General features: G+C 41.7%; 1 protein-coding gene across 2 annotated transcripts in view; it reads left to right on the top strand.

The window, feature by feature from the left end:
• Window positions 1-20,964, top strand: part of LOC118402555 (glypican-5-like) — a 210,978-nt gene that overhangs the window by 88,989 nt on the left and 101,025 nt on the right. The window contains exons 5-6 of one of the 2 annotated variants that reach the window (XM_052477054.1): window positions 7,851-7,910; window positions 8,830-8,952. In XM_052477054.1, the coding sequence (XP_052333014.1) occupies window positions 7,851-7,910; window positions 8,830-8,952 (183 nt within the window). The remainder of the gene's footprint in view (window positions 1-7,850; window positions 7,911-8,829; window positions 8,953-20,964) is intronic. The other variant, XM_052477055.1, reaches the window with a different exon arrangement.

The following is a 20,964-nucleotide window of genomic DNA, read 5'->3' as shown; positions in this document are numbered from 1 at the left end:
AATCTAATTTACAGACAACAATCTAATTTACAGACAGTAATCTAATTTACAGACTACAATCTAATTTACAGACAACAATCTAATTTACAGACAACAATCTAATTTACAGACAGTAATCTAATTTACAGACTACAATCTAATTTACAGACAACAATCTAATTTCCAGACAGTAATCTAATTTACAGACAGTAATCTAATTTCCAGACAATAATCTAATTTACAGACAACAATCTAATTTACAGACAACAATCTAATTTACAGACAGGAATCTAATTTCCAGACAACAATCTAATTTACAGACAACAATCTAATTTACAGACAGGAATCTAATTTCCAGACAGGAATCTAATTTACAGACTACAATCTAATTTCCAGACAACAATCTAATTTCCAGACAACAATCTAATTTACAGACAACAATCTAATTTACAGACAGGAATCTAATTTCCAGACAACAATCTAATTTCCAGACAGTAATCTAATTTCCAGACAGTAATCTAATTTACAGACAGTAATCTAATTTACAGACTACAATCTAATTTCCAGACAACAATCTAATTTCCAGACAGTAATCTAATTTCCAGACAACAATCTAATTTCCAGACAACAATCTAATTTCCAGACAACAATCTAATTTCCAGACAACAATCTAATTTCCAGACAACAATCTAATTTCCAGACAACAATCTAATTTCCAGACAACAATCTAATTTACAGACAGTAATCTAATTTACAGATAGTAATCTAATTTACAGACTACAATCTAATTTACAGACTACAATCTAATTTACAGACAGGAATCTAATTTCCAGACAACAATCTAATTTACAGACAGTAATCTAATTTACAGACTACAATCTAATTTCCAGACAGTAATCTAATTTCCAGACAACAATCTAATTTACAGACAACAATCTAATTTACAGACAGGAATCTAATTTCCAGACAACAATCTAATTTCCAGACAACAATCTAATTTCCAGACAGTAATCTAATTTCCAGTCAACAATCTAATTTACAGACAACAATCTAATTTAGACAGGAATCTAATTTCCAGACAACAATCTAATTTACAGACAGTAATCTAATTTACAGACCGTAATCTAATTTACAGACTACAATCTAATTTCCAGACAACAATCTAATTTACAGACTACAATCTAATTTCCAGACAACAATCTAATTTCCAGACAGTAATCTAATTTACAGACAGTAATCTAATTTCCAGACAACAATCTAATTTACAGACAACAATCTAATTTACAGACAGGAATCTAATTTCCAGACAACAATCTAATTTACAGACAACAATCTAATTTACAGACAGGAATCTAATTTCCAGACAGGAATCTAATTTACAGACTACAATCTAATTTCCAGACAACAATCTAATTTCCAGACAACAATCTAATTTACAGACAACAATCTAATTTACAGACAGGAATCTAATTTCCAGACAACAATCTAATTTACAGACTACAATCTAATTTCCAGACAACAATCTAATTTCCAGACAGTAATCTAATTTCCAGACAGTAATCTAATTTCCAGACAGTAATCTAATTTCCAGACAGTAATCTAATTTCCAGACAGTAATCTAATTTACAGACAGTAATCTAATTTCCAGACAACAATCTAATTTCCAGACAGTAATCTAATTTCCAGACAACAATCTAATTTACAGACAACAATCTAATTTCCAGACAACAATCTAATTTCCAGACAGTAATCTAATTTCCAGACAGTAATCTAATTTCCAGACAGTAATCTAATTTACAGACAGTAATCTAATTTACAGACAGTAATCTAATTTACACACTACAATCTAATTTCCAGACAACAATCTAATTTACAGACGGTAATCTAATTTACAGACAGTAATCTAATTTACAGACTACAATCTAATTTCCAGACAGTAATCTAATTTCCAGACAACAATCTAATTTCCAGACAACAATCTAATTTCCAGACAACAATCTAATTTCCAGACAACAATCTAATTTACAGACAACAATCTAATTTACAGACAACAATCTAATTTACAGACAGGAATCTAATTTCCAGACAACAATCTAATTTACAGACAACAATCTAATTTCCAGACAGTAATCTAATTTCCAGACAGTAATCTAATTTCCAGTCAACAATCTAATTTACAGACAACAATCTAATTTAGACAGGAATCTAATTTCCAGACAACAATCTAATTTACAGACAGTAATCTAATTTACAGACAGTAATCTAATTTACAGACCGTAATCTAATTTACAGACTACAATCTAATTTCCAGACAACAATCTAATTTACAGACAGGAATCTAATTTCCAGACAACAATCTAATTTACAGACAGTAATCTAATTTACAGACAGTAATCTAATTTACAGACAACAATCTAATTTCCAGACAGTAATCTAATTTCCAGACAGTAATCTAATTTCCAGACAGTAATCTAATTTACAGACTACAATCTAATTTCCAGACTACAATCTACTTTACAGACTACAATCTAATTTCCAGACTACAATCTAATTTCCAGACAGTAATCTAATTTCCAGACAGTAATCTAATTTCCAGGCAGGAATCTAATTTCCAGACAACAATCTAATTTCCAGGCAGGAATCTAATTTCCAGACAACAATCTGATTTCCAGACTACAATCTAATTTACAGACTACAATCTAATTTCCAGACTACAATCTACTTTACAGACTACAATCTAATTTCCAGACTACAATCTAATTTACAGACTACAATCTAATTTCCAGACTACAATCTACTTTACAGACTACAATCTAATTTCCAGACAGTAATCTAATTTCCAGACAGTAATCTAATTTCCAGACAGTAATCTAATTTCCAGACAACAATCTAATTTCCAGGCAGGAATCTAATTTCCAGACAACAATCTGATTTCAAGACAACAATCGAATTTCCAGACAGCAATCTAATTTCCAGACAACAATCTAATTTACAGACTACAATCTAATTTCCAGACAACAATCTAATTTCCAGACAGTAATCTAATTTACAGACAGTAATCTAATTTCCAGACAATAATCTAATTTACAGACAACAATCTAATTTACAGACAGGAATCTAATTTCCAGACAGGAATCTAATTTCCAGACAGGAATCTAATTTCCAGACAACAATCTAATTTACAGACAACAATCTAATTTACAGACAGGAATCTAATTTACAGACAGGAATCTAATTTACAGACTACAATCTAATTTCCAGACTACAATCTAATTTCCAGACAACAATCTAATTTACAGACAACAATCTAATTTACAGACAGGAATCTAATTTCCAGACAACAATCTAATTTACAGACTACAATCTAATTTCCAGACAACAATCTAATTTCCAGACAGTAATCTAATTTCCAGACAGTAATCTAATTTACAGACAGTAATCTAATTTACAGACAGTAATCTAATTTACAGACTACAATCTAATTTCCAGACAACAATCTAATTTCCAGACAGTAATCTAATTTCCAGACAACAATCTAATTTACAGACAGGAATCTAATTTCCAGACAACAATCTAATTTACAGACTACAATCTAATTTCCAGACAACAATCTAATTTCCAGACAGTAATCTAATTTCCAGACAGTAATCTAATTTACAGACAGTAATCTAATTTACAGACAGTAATCTAATTTACAGACAGTAATCTAATTTACAGACAGTAATCTAATTTACAGACTACAATCTAATTTACAGACAGGAATCTAATTTCCAGACAACAATCTAATTTACAGACAGTAATCTAATTTACAGACAGTAATCTAATTTACAGACAGTAATCTAATTTACAGACTACAATCTAATTTCCAGACAGTAATCTAATTTCCAGACAACAATCTAATTTACAGACAACAATCTAATTTACAGACAACAATCTAATTTACAGACAGGAATCTAATTTCCAGACAACAATCTAATTTCCAGACAGCAATCTAATTTCCAGACAGTAATCTAATTTCCAGACAGTAATCTAATTTCCAGTCAACAATCTAATTTACAGACAACAATAATTTACAGACAACAATCTAATTTAGACGGGAATCTAATTTCCAGACAACAATCTAATTTACAGACAGTAATCTAATTTACAGACCGTAATCTAATTTACAGACTACAATCTAATTTCCAGACAACAATCTAATTTACAGACTACAATCTAATTTCCAGACAACAATCTAATTTCCAGACAGTAATCTAATTTACAGACAGTAATCTAATTTCCAGACAACAATCTAATTTACAGACAACAATCTAATTTACAGACAGGAATCTAATTTCCAGACAACAATCTAATTTACTGACAACAATCTAATTTACAGACAGGAATCTAATTTCCAGACAAGAATCTAATTTACAGACTACAATCTAATTTCCAGACAACAATCTAATTTCCAGACAACAATCTAATTTCCAGACAACAATCTAATTTACAGACAACAATCTAATTTACAGACAGGAATCTAATTTCCAGACAACAATCTAATTTACAGACTACAATCTAATTTCCAGACAACAATCTAATTTCCAGACAGTAATCTAATTTCCAGACAGTAATCTAATTTCCAGACAGTAATCTAATTTCCAGACAGACTAATTTACAATCTAATTTCCAGACAACAATCTAATTTCCAGACAGTAATCTAATTTCCAGACAACAATCTAATTTCCAGACAACAATCTAATTTCCAGACAACAATCTAATTTACAGACAGTAATCTAATTTACAGACAGTAATCTAATTTACAGACACAATCTAATTTACAGACAACAATCTAATTTACAGACAGGAATCTAATTTCCAGACAACAATCTAATTTACAGACAGTAATCTAATTTACAGACAGTAATCTAATTTACAGACTACAATCTAATTTCCAGACAGTAATCTAATTTCCAGACAACAATCTAATTTACAGACAACAATCTAATTTACAGACAACAATCTAATTTACAGACAACAATCTAATTTACAGACAGTAATCTAATTTCAGACAGACAGTAATCTAATTTACAGACAGGAATCTAATTTCCAGACAACAATCTAATTTACAGACAGTAATCTAATTTACAGACTACAATCTAATTTACAGACAGGAATCTAATTTCCAGACAACAATCTAATTTACAGACAGTAATCTAATTTACAGACAGTAATCTAATTTACAGACAGTAATCTAATTTACAGACTACAATCTAATTTACAGACAGGAATCTAATTTCCAGACAACAATCTAATTTCCAGACAGCAATCTAATTTCCAGACAGTAATCTAATTTCCAGACAGTAATCTAATTTCCAGTCAACAATCTAATTTACAGACAACAATAATTTACAGACAACAATCTAATTTAGACGGGAATCTAATTTCCAGACAACAATCTAATTTACAGACAGTAATCTAATTTACAGACAGGAATCTAATTTACAGACTACAATCTAATTTCCAGACAACAATCTAATTTACAGACTACAATCTAATTTCCAGACAACAATCTAATTTCCAGACAGTAATCTAATTTACAGACAGTAATCTAATTTCCAGACAACAATCTAATTTACAGACAACAATCTAATTTACAGACAGGAATCTAATTTCCAGACAACAATCTAATTTACTGACAACAATCTAATTTACAGACAGGAATCTAATTTCCAGACAAGAATCTAATTTACAGACTACAATCTAATTTCCAGACAACAATCTAATTTCCAGACAACAATCTAATTTACAGACAACAATCTAATTTACAGACAGGAATCTAATTTCCAGACAACAATCTAATTTACAGACTACAATCTAATTTCCAGACAACAATCTAATTTCCAGACAGTAATCTAATTTCCAGACAGTAATCTAATTTCCAGACAGTAATCTAATTTCCAGACAGTAATCTAATTTACAGACAGTAATCTAATTTCCAGACAACAATCTAATTTCCAGACAGTAATCTAATTTCCAGACAACAATCTAATTTACAGACAACAATCTAATTTCCAGACAACAATCTAATTTCCAGACAGTAATCTAATTTACAGACAGTAATCTAATTTACAGACAGTAATCTAATTTACAGACAGTAATCTAATTTACACACTACAATCTAATTTCCAGACAACAATCTAATTTACAGACAGTAATCTAATTTACAGTCAGTAATCTAATTTACAGACTACAATCTAATTTCCAGACAACAATCTAATTTCCAGACAACAATCTAATTTACAGACAACAATCTAATTTACAGACAACAATCTAATTTACAGACAGGAATCTAATTTACAGACAGGAATCTAATTTCCAGACAACAATCTAATTTCCAGACAGTAATCTAATTTCCAGACAGTAATCTAATTTCCAGTCAACAATCTAATTTACAGACAACAATCTAATTTAGACAGGAATCTAATTTCCAGACAACAATCTAATTTACAGACAGTAATCTAATTTACAGACCGTAATCTAATTTACAGACTACAATCTAATTTCCAGACAACAATCTAATTTACAGACAGTAATCTAATTTACAGACAGTAATCTAATTTACAGACAACAATCTAATTTACAGACAACAATCTAATTTCCAGACAGTAATCTAATTTCCAGACAGTAATCTAATTTCCAGACAGTAATCTAATTTACAGACTACAATCTAATTTCCAGACTACAATCTACTTTACAGACTACAATCTAATTTCCAGACAGTAATCTAATTTCCAGACAGTAATCTAATTTCCAGACAACAATCTAATTTCCAGGCAGGAATCTAATTTCCAGGCAGGAATCTAATTTCCAGACAACAATCTAATTTCCAGGCAGGAATCTAATTTCCAGACAACAATCTGATTTCCAGACTACAATCTAATTTACAGACTACAATCTAATTTCCAGACTACAATCTACTTTACAGACTACAATCTAATTTCCAGACTACAATCTACTTTACAGACTACAATCTAATTTCCAGACAGTAATCTAATTTCCAGACAGTAATCTAATTTCCAGACAGTAATCTAATTTCCAGACAGTAATCTAATTTCCAGACAGTAATCTAATTTCCAGACAGTAATCTAATTCCCAGACAACAATCTAATTTCCAGACAGGAATCTAATTTCCAGACAACAATCTGATTTCAAGACAACAATCTAATTTCCAGACAACAATCTGATTTCAAGACAACAATCGAATTTCCAGACAGCAATCTAATTTCCAGACAACAATCTGATTTCAAGACAACAATCGAATTTCCAGACAGCAATCTAATTTCCAGACAACAATCTGATTTCCGGACAACAATCTGATTTCAAGACAACAATCGAATTTCCAGACAGCAATCTAATTTCCAGACAACAATCTAATTTCCAGACAACAATCTAATTTCCAGACAGTAATCTAATTTCCAGACAACAATCGGATTTCAAGACTACAATCTAATTTCCAGACAACAATCTGATTTCAGGACAACAATCTAATTTCCAGACAACAATATCAATTTACTTTGTGAAAAAGGGGTAGTACACACATACAGCTGTTTTAACTATGTCACGTGGGACAACAAATGAGTGTCTCAACCTACTGTATGGGGTGTGTGGGAGAGGTGTGTGTGGGGTGTGTTTTTTGGGGTGTTTCCCACCCTGACCTCTGATCTCTGCATGTGCATGACTCACCCTTATCCAGGGTCGTAAACTGACTATTTCTTCCTCTCCCTCCCCTCCTTGTTTTGTCTTGCCCTCATTTTGTCCCACCCCGTTTTCTTTGTTTTCTCTCCCTGCACCTCTCCTGCTTGTGTCATCCCCCCTCCTTCCATCCTCAGTTCATTCCCCCTGAAACCCTCCAAGAACGATAAACCTAGAAGTCTGAAAAAGATCTCTAGGTAAGCATGACCAACCAACCCATCCACCCGGTGAATGACAACTACCTCTCTCTGTCTCTGCTTCTCAGTCTCACATATGTATGTCTGTCTTTGTCTTTGTCCATGTGTCTTTCTGTCTGTGCCCTCTGCTTCTATCTCTGTCTCTCTCTCTCTCTCTCTCTCTCTCTCTCTCTCTCTCTCTCTCTCTCTCTCTCTCTCTCTCTCTCTCTCTCTCTCTCTCTCTCTCTCTCTCTCTCTCTCTTTCTCTCTCACCCTCTCTCTCTCTCTCTCTCTCTCTCTCTCTCTCTCTCTCTCTGTGTGACAGCACTATGTTGTCATCAGTATTGGATCAGGCTATGATGTCTCTCAACATATGTGTGTGTATCTGTCTGTCTATCTGGCTAGTGACAGGTGATTAATGATATGGTTTAACCCTTCATAATCCCCTCGTCATTCATTAGGATCCCATTCGCGGCCCACCCCTAACGGGAGGCTCTGATACTATCGTCATGACAGCCCTGACTGATGGGGTCCTAACAGCATGTGACCTCACATGACCCATATTATTGGAGTTCCCCTGTCTCTTGAGTGGCCGTAACAGGTGCCTGATCAGAATTATTCTCTTGTTTGGCCACCAGTCACTACAGCATCCATATTATTTTCAATGTGTTTTTAAAGATCTATGGGAACTATATTTCTTCAGGTTCGACAGTATTCCTTTAGGTTCTGTCTATGCACCTGTCATTTTATTTACACGTTCCTATCATGATTACATATCATATGTAGTTGGGTGGTAGCCATAGACGTTACAGTGTGCTGTGTTTCTTATGACATGGGGTCTGTACCCTGACTCTCACCCCTCTGTCCTCTGTCCTCTTTCCCACTTCTCTATCCCTCCTTTCTCTATCCTGTCGCTCTCCATCCTCTCTTTCCATCTCAGGGAGTTTCTGAGCTACATCCAGCGCTATAAGTCATTCTTTGCCGTGCTTCCAGAGATGCTGTGTGAGGGAGAGATGGTGGTGGACGACTTTACCTGCTGGAGCGGAGACGACGTGGTGGAGAGGTAAGACTGGAGAGAGGGAAAGAGAGCAGGATGGGGGATGAGAGAGGAGGATAAAGGAGTGTAGGTGATGTGTGAGACGACGTGGTGGAGAGGTAAGACTGGAGAGAGGGAAAGAGAGCAGGATGGGGGATGAGAGAGGAGGATAAAGGAGTGTAGGTGATGTGTGAGACGACATGGTGGAGAGGTAAGACTGGAGAGAGGGAAAGAGAGCAGGATGGGGGATGAGAGAGCAGGATAAAGGAGTATAGGTGATGTGTGAGACGACGTGGTGGAGAGGTAAGACTGAAGAGAGGGAAAGAGAGCAGGATGGGGGATGAGAGAGGAGGATGAAGGAGTATAGGTGATGTGTGAGACGACTTGGTGGAGAGGTAAGACTGGAGAGAGGGAAAGAGAGCAGGATGGGGGATGAGAGAGGAGGATAAAGGAGTATAGGTGATGTGTGAGACGACGTGGTGGAGAGGTAAGACTGAAGAGAGGGAAAGAGAGCAGGATGGGGGATGAGAGAGGAGGATAAAGGAGTGTAGGTGATGTGTGAGACGACGTGGTGGAGAGGTAAGACTGGAGAGAGGGAAAGAGAGCAGGATGGGGGATGAGAGAGGAGGATAAAGGAGTGTAGGTGATGTGTGAGACGACGTGGTGGAGAGGTAAGACTGGAGAGAGGGAAAGAGAGCAGGATGGGGGATGAGAGAGGAGGATAAAGGAGAGTAGGTGATGTGTGAGACGACGTGGTGGAGAGGTAAGACTGGAGAGAGGGAAAGAGAGCAGGATGGGGGATGAGAGAGGAGGATAAAGGAGTATAGGTGATGTGTGAGACGACGTGGTGGAGAGGTAAGACTGAAGAGAGGGAAAGAGAGCAGGATGGGGGATGAGAGAGGAGGATAAAGGAGTGTAGGTGATGTGTGAGACGACGTGGTGGAGAGGTAAGACTGGAGAGAGGGAAAGAGAGCAGGATGGGGGATGAGAGAGGAGGATAAAGGAAAGTAGGTGATGTGTGAGACGACGTGGTGGAGAGGTAAGACTGAAGAGAGGGAAAGAGAGCAGGATGGGGGATGAGAGAGGAGGATAAAGGAGTGTAGGTGATGTGCGAGATGACGTGGTGGTGAGGTAAGACTGGGAAAGAGTGCAGGATGGGGGATGAGAGAGGAGGATAAAGGAAAGTAGGTGATGTGTGAGACGACGTGGTGGAGAGGTAAGACTGAAGAGATGGAAAGAGAGCAGGATGGGGGATGAGAGAGGAGGATAAAGGAGTGTAGGTGATGTGCGAGATGACGTGGTGGTGAGGTAAGACTGGATAAAGGTGGGGGGGGTAGAGAGAGGAAGGAAAGAGAGAGGGGGTCGAATAGGTAAGACAGGAATTATGACCACTCAGTGTTGTTTGGAAGCTCATACGCTGCCCTACTCTACTGGGTCTGCTGGTAGAATGTGTGTTTGTGTTGAGTGTTGGTGTAATAAGCCTGTGTGTGGTATTATGAGGCTGTTGTTGATTTGCGAGGGAATGTGGAGGTCATAAGGAACATCTTTCCCTTTTGGATGAAGTATAGCACTGTCTGTCTGTCTGTCTGTCTGTCTGTCTGTCTGTCTGTCTGTCTGTCTGTCTGTCTGTCTGTCTGTCTCATTTATGAGCTGTTTGTTTGGTGCTGATTTGGGGGCGTGGCTTTCGATCCTTCTTCCTGTACGTGGCTGTGTGGGATCCACTCATCACCTGGACATTAAACCACTGCCATGTGTGTCTTTGCACGTGTGTTATGCATTTGTGTATGTGTGAGAGAGTGTACATACATGTGTGTGTGTGTGTGTGTGTGTGTATGAGCAAACGCTGATCTGTAACTTATTCCATCTCTGGAAGGGCTTCATAAGCGTTTCTAGAATGTTCTCTTCCCTATGCAATTATGACAACACTGGGGCCTGCGGTGGCCCCTGCCTGGCTTCAGTTACCATGGTACACACACACACACACACACACACACACACACACACACACACACACACACACACACACACACACACACACACACACACACACACACACACACACACACACACACAGACAACCCTGGCCACCCATCTGATAGTGTTTGTCCTTCATGCTATTGTTTTAGTTTGGCCTCGTCGTCCATACTGCATGTCTCTTACTCTGTCCCATGGGGATTGTGGGAGTAGAGGGCACTGTGCTTCTGATGAAAGGAACTCTTATGTTTTGTCTCTACTCTCCCCTTCTCCACTCTCCCCTTCTTTTCTCTCTTTTTTTCTTCTCTGGCACTGAGAGAGACCAAAAGAGAGACAGAGAGAGAGGGAGGGAGAGAGAGAGAGAGAGAGAGAAAAGAGGCCCAGTTCCTGACTTTATGCACTTAAAAATGTATCATTGGCTCTTGGAGAGACCACACATTCATCATGTCAAGCATTCTGACACAGCATGTCTCTCAGTGAAAACAACCCTGGTGTTCTCTGTTACCAAGAACATATGAGAGGAGAAGAGAGGGGTAGAGAGGAGGAGAAGAGAGAGAGAGAGAGGAGGGGAGGGAGAGAGGAGAAGAGAGGGGTAGAGAGGAGGAGAAGAGAGTGGTGGGGAGGAGGAGAAGAGAGAGAGAGAGAGAGAGAGGAAGAGAGGGTTAGAGAGGAGAAGAAAGAGGGAGAGAGAAGAGAGAAGTAGGGAGGAGGAGAAGAGAGAGGGAGAGAGAAGAAGAGAGGGGTAGGGAGGAGGAGAAGAGAGAGGGAGAGAGAAGAAGAGAGGGGTAGGGAGGAGGAGAAGAGAGAGGAAGAGAGGATTAGAGAGGAGAAGAGAGAGGGAGAGAGAAGAAGAGAGGGGTAAGGGAGGAGGAGAAGACAGAGGTAGAGGGGAGAAGAGAGGGGTAGAGAGGAGGAGAAGAGAGAGGGAGAGAGGAGGTACATGGAGTGCTGGAACACAACACCGGGCTAAACAAATGAAATCATCCAACACTTTGAGAAGATATGGTTCATCTGACACTTTGAGAAGATATGGTTCATCTGACACTTTGAGAAGATATGGTTCATCTGACGCTTTGAGAAGATATTGTTCATCTGACATTGAGAATATATGGTTCATCTGACATTGAGAATATATGGTTCATCTGACACTTTGAGAAGATATGGTTCATCTGACGCTTTGAGAAGATATTGTTCATCTGACATTGAGAATATATGGTTCATCTGACACTGAGAATATATGGTTCATCTGACACTTTGAGAAGATATGGTTCATCTGACACTGAGAATATATGGTTCATCTGACACTGAGAATATATGGTTCATCTGACACTTTGAGAAGATATGGTTCATCTGACATTGAGAATATATGGTTCATCTGACACGTTGAGAATATATGGTTCATCTGACATTGAGAATATATGGTTCATCTGACACTTTGAGAATATATGGTTCATCTGACATTGAGAAGATGTCAGCGGCACTCTTCAGCAATCTTGTGTGTGTCGGTATGTGTGTGCATGCGTGTGTGTTTGTGAGAAAGAGAGTAACAGAGAGAAAAGAAAGAGAGTCTTTGTGAGATCCTTATCCTTTGGTTCAGTGAGCCACTATATTTATTGAGAAATGTGTGAAATTGAGTCTGCCCGGCTCACCCCATGGTGCACTGTTATCCAACAACTTCTAAGTCAGCAACCTCGTGTGTGTGTGTGTGTGTGTGTGTGTGTGTGTGTGTGTGTGTGTGTGTGTGTGTGTGTGTGTGTGTGTGTGTGTGTGTGTGTGTGTGTGTGTGTGTGTGTGTGTGTGTGTGTGAGAGCAACAGGACAGGGCATGAAAGGGGGTCGCCCCGGTGGCACTGTGCCCCTCTCTCGCCCCGGTGGCCGTCTCGTGCCCCTGGTCGGGGTAGGTAGCAGTGCGGAGGGACCGGGGGGGCAGGGAGGCCTTGGCAGGATAAAGGCCCATTGTTGGGAGAGCGGAGTGAGGCACAGCCCTGCAGTGGGGACCCCCAAACCCTGAAGGGTAGAAACAAAGACCCTCCTATGAGGCTGTATGGGAAATAATGGAGCCCTGAGGCCCTGTACTCACTGTAGACCTGTTAGCTTGCAGATACCCTGCCTGGGAATGTCCTAGCCTACCCTGACAAAAAAGAGAGGAGAGGCGGAGGGAGGAAGGAGGGAGGAGAGGATAGAAAGAGAGGTGAGGGAAGAGGAGAGGAGCGAAGTAGATGAGGGGAGTAGAGGAGACCAGATTTGAGAAAAGAGGCCAGGATGGTGTTACATGTACAAAACAAATGGCACCGTGTCCCTGTAGAGTAGAGTTATAACTCCTGCTATGTGGAGCTACAGTGAATATGCTTCCCCATTCTATATTCTGGAGAATGGTGTTACAGTAGGAATAGTGTTGCAGTAGGAATGGTGTTGCAGTAGGAATGGTGTTGCAGTAGGAAAGGTGTTGCAGTAGGAATGGTGCTGCAGTAGGAATGGTGCTGCAGTAGGAATGGTGTTGCAGTAGGAATGGTGTTGCAGTAGGAATGGTGTTGCAGTAGGAATGGTGTTGCAGTAGGAAAGGTGTTGCAGTAGGAATGGTGTTGCAGTAGGAATGGTGCTGCAGTAGGAATGGTGTTGCAGTAGGATGGTGTTGCAGTAGGAATGGTGTTGCAGTAGGAATGGTGTTGCAGTAGGAATGGTTATTCAGTAGGAAAGGTGCTGCAGTAGGAATAGTGTTGCAGTAGAAATGGTACTGCAGTAGGAATGGTGCTGCAAATGGAATGGTGCTGCATTAGGAATGGTTTTGCTGTAGGAATGGTGCTGCAGTAGGATTGGTGTTGCAGTAGGAATGGTGTTGCAGTAGGATTGGTGTTGCAGTAGGAATGGTTTTGCAGTAGGAATGGTGTTGCAGTAGGAATGGTGTTGCAGTAGGAATGGTGTTGCAGTAGGAATGGTGTTGCAGTAGGAATGGTGCTGCAGTAGGAATGGTGTTGCAGTAGGAATGGTGTTGCAGTAGGAATGGTGTTGCAGTAGGAATGGTGTTGCAGTAGGAATGGTGCTGCAGTAGGAATGGTGCTGCAGTAGGATTGGTGCTGCAGTAGGAATGGTGCTGCAGTAGGAATGGTGCTGCAGTAGGAATAGTGTTGCAGTAGGAATGGTGCTGCAGTTGGAAAGGTACACTGTCCTAGTAGAGTTGTAATTTCCTGGAGAGGGGCGGGTCTCACAGAGGTTCTGTGGGTATGGTGCATTCCCAGAAAGCAGCAGGAAAATAACACACACTGTCCCTTATCACTCTATACTCTCCAAATGCTGTACAACAGCTGGGACACCTATTCATGTGTGCGTGTGTGCGTGTGTGCGTGTGTGTGCGTGCGTGCGTGCGTGCGTGCGTGCGTGCGTGCGTGCGTGCGTGCGTGCGTGCGTGCGTGATAAGGTCTCAATGGACTAATAAAATGACATAGATGTGAATGTTTCACACCACACTCCAGAACAGGAGAATGTACAAAGCAGACAGGCTCCAAATAGATTGTACAGACGTAGGATCTCCATTTGCAGGACATGTAATACTTGTAGTGCATTTGAGGTTTAAAAAGGGTTCTGATGTCTGTCATTTCCAGTTATAAAACAAAACATATATTAATCCCTACAAAAATGTCCATAATCCGCATAATAATGCACATTTCCAGTTGCTTCAGGGTTATTTTCCTGCTGTAGCAAACTGGCTCAAATGAAGGTCCTACATCTGAACACATACATCTTATTCTTATCACTAGTATCATGACATTGTTCATCCTCATCGTCATTATTATCATCAACATCAACAACATGTACTTCGTGTTTGAAGGATGTATTTCAAGAAGTATTTTTTTTTTAAACGTGTCACGTTCAACACCAGCACTTTCACTCAGGATAACAAGAGATTTCAGTCCGACCACTCTCTCTGTCATCCAGAAATCCAAAACACAGCATCTGGCATGGTCTCTGTGAGTCAGTTTGAGTACACTATCTTTGTTTCTACTTTCTTCTTGTAATACTTTATGAGAGAGACAGCGAGAAATTCTTCTCCAAGCCATGTTCTCCAAGAGAGGGTCAGGGTGTTTGTGTGTGTGTGTGTATGTGTATTTGTGTGTGTGGTACAGGAAGGCCAGCGAGAGGTGAGATATCTCTGAGCTGATTCCTAAACCATGTGGAGGAGGCCTGTAGTGCTTCTGAATGCCTCACATCACTGGAAGGTTATGACAATCTGTTTGTTTATCATCCTGCCATCTGGAATCCTGATGTCAGGACCGCGGGGAGAGGCAGAGAGGGCTGCACTCTGTATCGGGGAAAGGCGTCACCCCTTTCTCCTTCCCACTGGGCACAGATGTCAATTCAACATCCATTCGACATTGGTTCCATTGAAAACAACATTGATTCAACCGGTGTGTGCCCAGTGGGTTCTCTGTCTTTCGCTCCTCTCATATCTCAATGTCTCACTCTCTCTTTGTATCATTATGCATGGACACTTGCATGTACACACACACACACACACACACACACACACACACACACACACACACACACACACACACGTACACACACACACACACACACACACACACACACACACACACACACACACACACACACACACACACACACACACACACACACACACACGTACACACACACACACACACACACACACACACACACACACACACACACACACACACACACACACACACACACACACAGTAACAGGTAGGCCTACATATACTGTAAACCCAAACAGCTGTGTCACCAACAGTGCCTTCACTGCACTGCAGCCTGGCTTGCTTTGTGGTGAAGGAGAGAGAGAGAGAGAGTTGTTTAAGGAGAGAGGGAGAGAGACAGGGAGATTAAAAGGAACATCAAAATCGAAATTCCAATTTGAATATGGCTTAACATGTTTCAATCCGTTATAGAATTTGCTCTATATTGCAGTGAAGTATGGGGTACCAATCTCTAATTATGAATTTACCAAATGGGACAAACATCCAATTGAAATACTGCATAAAGAGTTTTGCAAGAGTGTATTGCAAGTCCAATTAACACATGTAGATAAAAGATGAAGAAAAAATCAAACATTTATTGGGTGAAAAGCCAAAATGTGCATTTTTGGCAGCCAAATATGTGCCCTCCTGCCACAACCTGAGGGACAGCCAGTGACAAGTGCAATGTAATGTCGATAATATTTCCCATCTTGTTTTGTTTTATCTTTCATACCACGTCATGTCTCTTCTCCGTCATGAGAGAGAGACTGTCTTTTCAGTCATGTTGATACTGGTCCACTACCATGGCTTTAATGTATTGTTGTTCTCATTAATACTGTTGTTGTAGTTGTTGACACTGGTCCACTACCATGGCTTTAATGTATTGTTGTTCTCATTAATACTGTTGTTGTAGTTGTTGACACTGGTCCACTACCATGGCTTTAATGTATTGTTGTTCTCATTAATATTGTTGTTAGTTGTTGACAGTCCACTACCATGGCTTTAATGTATTGTTGTTCTCATTAATACTGTTGTTGTAGTTGTTGACACTGGTCCACTACCATGGCTTTAATGTATTGTTGTTCTCATTAATATTGTTGTTGTAGTTGTTAATGGTAATCCCATGTCCACTACGACTATTTATATATAAATATATATTTTCAGTTGATTTATATTTTTCAATATGTATACTTTGACAATGTAGGTAATAATGAACTTGCCATGTCAATAAAGTCAATTGAATTGAATTGACAGGGAGAGAAAGAGAGAGGTTGAGAGAGAGACAGGGAGAGGGAGAGCAAGATGTTGAAAGGGAGAGAGAGAGACAGGGAGAGGGAGAGAGAGGTTGAAAGGGAGAGAGGTTGAGAGGTTGAGAGAGGTTGAGAGGGAGAGATAGAGAGGGTGAGAGAGGTTAAGAGCGAGAGAGAGGTTGAGAGGGAGAGATAGAGACGGGGAGAGGGAGAGAGAGGTTGAGAGGGAGAGGGAGGTTGAGAGGGAGAGATGGAGAGGGTGAGAGAGGTTAAGAGCGAGAGAGAGGTTGAGAGGGAGAGAGAGACAGGGAGAGGGTGAGAGTGGTTGAGAGGGTGAGAGAGGTTGAGAGGGAGAGATAGACCGGGAGAGGGAGAGAGAGGTTGAGAGGGAGAGAGAGGTTGAGAGGGAGAGAGAGATGGGGAGAGGGAGAGAGGTTGAAAGGGAGAGATAGAGACTGGGAGAGGGAGAGAGAGGGTGAGAGAGGTTAAGAGGGAGAGATAGAGACAGGGAGAGGGTGAGAGTGGTTGAGAGGGTGAGAGAGGTTGAGAGGGAGAGATAGAGACGGGGAGAGGGAGAGAGAGGTTGAGAGGGAGAGAGAGATGGGGAGAGGGAGAGACAGGTTGAAAGGGAGAGGGAGAGAGAGAGGGGAGAGGGAGAGAGAGGTTGAGAGGGTGAGAGAGGTTCAGAGGGAGAGATAGAGATGTGGAGAGGGAGAGAGAGGTTGAGATGGAGAGATAGAGATGGGGAGATGGAGAGATAGAGATGGGGAGAGGGAGAGAGAGGTTGAGAGGGAGAGATAGAGATGGGGAGAGGGAGAGAGAGGTTGAGAGAGAGAGAGCGAGAGAGGGACATTGAGAGAGTGATAGAGAGAGAGTGGGAAGGGGGGGGGGTGTTGTGGTGACGACTGAGGGACTGCACAGTCAGATAAATTAAGGGGGGACCTCGCCAGACTGTGTGTGGCTGAGGCTTGAGTCTTGGCAGTGAAACTCCCTTTCATACCAGTTCTGACCAGAAGCCTGTTCTGAGACAAACTTCCATGTCTGTCTGTCTGTCCACCCAGAGACACAGTCAGGCTGTCTGCAGTGTGTGTGATTTTTGGGGCCCCATAGCGAAGTCTCCCTTCGCCCCTTCTTTTGTTCCCTCGCCGTTATCCTCCTCCCTTATCCTCCCCCTGCTTTTAACCCCTCCCTTACTCTCCGTCTCCCCATATGTGGTTGTCTTACCTACCTTAGTTGAATGCACTTCCGGTAAGTTAGGTGTGTCTGCTAACAGTGACGTGTCCAGAGCGTTTTGAATGGGGCGGCCAAGGTGGAGGACAGACCCAGTTTAGGGGGACAATAACATTTTGAACCTTAATCGATGCAAGGTGGATTTTTCATGATGGTTCAGAGCGTTTGGTACAGAAGTACACTCACGTGAAAGTGACATCCAGAATGCTAGGGGGCTCTATTTTATTTACGGGACCTCCTACGCTTTTTTTATAGTAATGACCTGTCGTTTAACTGTACAAATGTTATACTTTCTAATGTGTCGTGAACCCAGGCGGTCACGTTTTCATCTGTCCAAAGAACCCCTTCAAAACGTAGGCCAAGTAGGTTCGCTGCTCACTGTGCCCCCTCCATTTGAATAGAAAAGGGGCACCTATTACAAACACCATCAGGGTCATGGCATTCAGCCAAGAAAGTGGCGTGTGTACATGGATGCCAAGGGGAGCCAGGCTTCCCCCAAAAGTGTCAAAGGAAAAAGAAAAAAAAGAAACAATCGTATAAAAGGATTTCTCATTCGTGTCTATCAGTGTTTCAGAATTCTCCTTCAATTCACTAGAGGCTGAATCGGTTTCAGCGGAGAAAGGATCTGAGCGAGGATCTGAGCGGCCCTCTGTCCTACTATCTGTAGTCCATCTGTCGGAAGCTGTCTGGCCAATAACATTTCTCCCTGGACACGTCACTGTCTGCTAAATGACTAAAATGTCAATGAAGTATTCAGTAATTGTCATGTTAATCGTCATGTAACTTGCGACACCAGTCAGTCATTCAGTGAGTCAATGAGACCATGCTCTCATTGTTTGGCAGAGCCCTACACACAGCCCCGTCTCAGACAAAAGTCTAGGACATACTCTCCCCCCGAACCCTTCCAACCCTCCACACTTCCTAGATCTCACCCGACCTAACCTTTCCCTCACCTTTCATCCTTGCGTCACCCCTCATCCCAACGTTGTCAACCTCATTAGAACGTAACATTTCTGCCTCTCCGCCCCTTATCTCCGTTCCTCTCTCCTTCCTCCCCTCCTTCCATCCCACTTTCCTTTCCAGTTATCCTCGGAGCCAGCAGCCTATCCCTTTCCCATAACCCTTAGCTGTTGGCTAGGACCCCACCATGACCTACACTGCTCACTGACAAGACTCTTTCTCTCTCTCTCTCTCTGTGTGTGTGTGTGTGTGTGTGTGTGTGTGTGTGTGTGTGTGTGTGTGTGTGTGTGTGTGTGTGTGTGTGTGTGTGTGTGTGTGTGTGTGTGTGTGTGTGTGTGTGTGTGTGTGTGTGTCAGCGGAGTGCACTGTCGTGGGCGAAAGAGAAAGGAGAGACAATGGAATGTATACACAGAGTGTGTGTGTGTTTATACACAGGACCTGCACATGTGTGTGTGGGGTGGTTTATGATGTTTTAATGATTGTGTAAGTGTGTGCATGTGTTATTGTAGGCTTGCAAACTGTTTTGATAAGTTTTGATGTTAAGTTTGTGCGGGTTCCCATAGTGTTTGTGTGTGTTTGTGGGTTCCCATAGTGTTTGTGTGTGTTTGTGGGTTCACATAGTGTTTGTGTGTGTTTGTGGGTTCACATAGTGTTTGTGTGTGTTTGTGGGTTCACATAGTGTGTGTTTGTGGGTTCCCATAGTGTTTGTGTGTGTTTGTGGGTTCCCATAGTGTTTGTGTGTTCACATAGTGTTTGTGTGTGTTTGTGGGTTCCCATAGTGTTTGTGTGTGTTTGTGGGTTCCCATAGTGTTTGTGTGTGTTTGTGGGTTCCCATAGTGTTTGTGTGTGTTTGTGGGTTCCCATAGTGTTTGTGTGTGTTTGTGGGTTCCCATAGTGTTTGTGTGTGTTTGTGGGTTCCCATAGTGTTTGTGTGTGTTTGTCAGTCTGCACATTCGACTATATGCAGTATGTCTGCATGATTTGTCTGAGTGTGTTGACTCTTGGTAATAAATGAATCTACAAGCTCATATAATGTGATGACTTGTATCTCCCTATGTAGAACCTTTATGGAGAATGTTGTAGCATTCGGTTGAGCAGTATGCAAAGTTAGTTAGATGTGCTCAGGAAATGGATTCAACAGTATTTAATGGACCGTCAATGATATATATTTTACTCAAACATTTTACATGGGACTGACATGCATTCACAACGTTTCACACTGTTCTCATTGGCAAGGCTGCAGACTAGTGAGGAGGGCTGGGAGGGAGTAACAGAGGGAGAGAGACAGGGTGGGAGAGACACAGGGTGGGAGAGAGTCAGGGAGGGAGAGAGTCAGGGAGGGAGAGAGACAGGGTGGGAGAGAGTCAGGGAGGGAGGGAGAGACAGGGAGGGAGGGAGAGAGTCAGGGAGGGAGAGAGACAGGGTGGGAGAGAGTCAGGGAGGGAGAGAGTCAGGGAGGGAGAGAGACGGGGAGGTAGAGAGACGGGGAGGTAGAGAGTCGGGGAGGGAGAGAGTCGGGGAGGGAGAGAGACGGGGAGGTAGAGAGACGGGGAGGTAGAGAGTCAGGGAGGGAGAGAGTCAGGGAGGGAGAGAGACGGGGAGGTAGAGAGACGGGGAGGTAGAGAGACGGGGAGGGAGAGAGACGGGGAGGGAGAGAGTCAGGGAGGGAGAGAGTCAGGGAGGGAGAGAGTCAGGGAGGGAGAGAGTCAGGGAGGGAGAGAGTCAGGGAGGGAGAGAGTCAGGGAGGGAGAGAGTCAGGGAGGGAGAGAGACAGGGAGGGAGAGAGTCAGGGAGGGATAGAGTCAGGGAGGGATAGAGTCAGGGAGGGATAGAGTCAGGGAGGGATAGAGTCAGGGAGGGAGAGAGTCAGGGAGGGAGAGAGAGACAGGGAGGGAGAGAGACAGGGAGGGAGAGAGACAGGAAGGGAGAGAGTCAGGAGGGAGAGAGACAGGGAGGGAGAGAGACAGGGAGGGAGAGAGACAGGGAGGGAGAGAGTCGGGGAGGGAGAGAGTCGGGGAGGGAGAGAGTCGGGGAGGGAGAGAGTCGGGGAGGGAGAGAGTCGGGGAGGGAGAGAGTCGGGGAGGGAGAGAGTCGGGGAGGGAGAGAGACAGGGAGGGAGAGAGAGACAGG

Source organism: Oncorhynchus keta, chromosome 23 (assembly GCF_023373465.1).
Source record: "Oncorhynchus keta strain PuntledgeMale-10-30-2019 chromosome 23, Oket_V2, whole genome shotgun sequence".
NCBI classification, from domain to species: domain Eukaryota; kingdom Metazoa; phylum Chordata; class Actinopteri; order Salmoniformes; family Salmonidae; genus Oncorhynchus; species Oncorhynchus keta.
The sequence above is the reverse complement of the archived record's forward strand: the minus strand, read 5'-3'. Positions and strand labels throughout refer to the sequence as shown.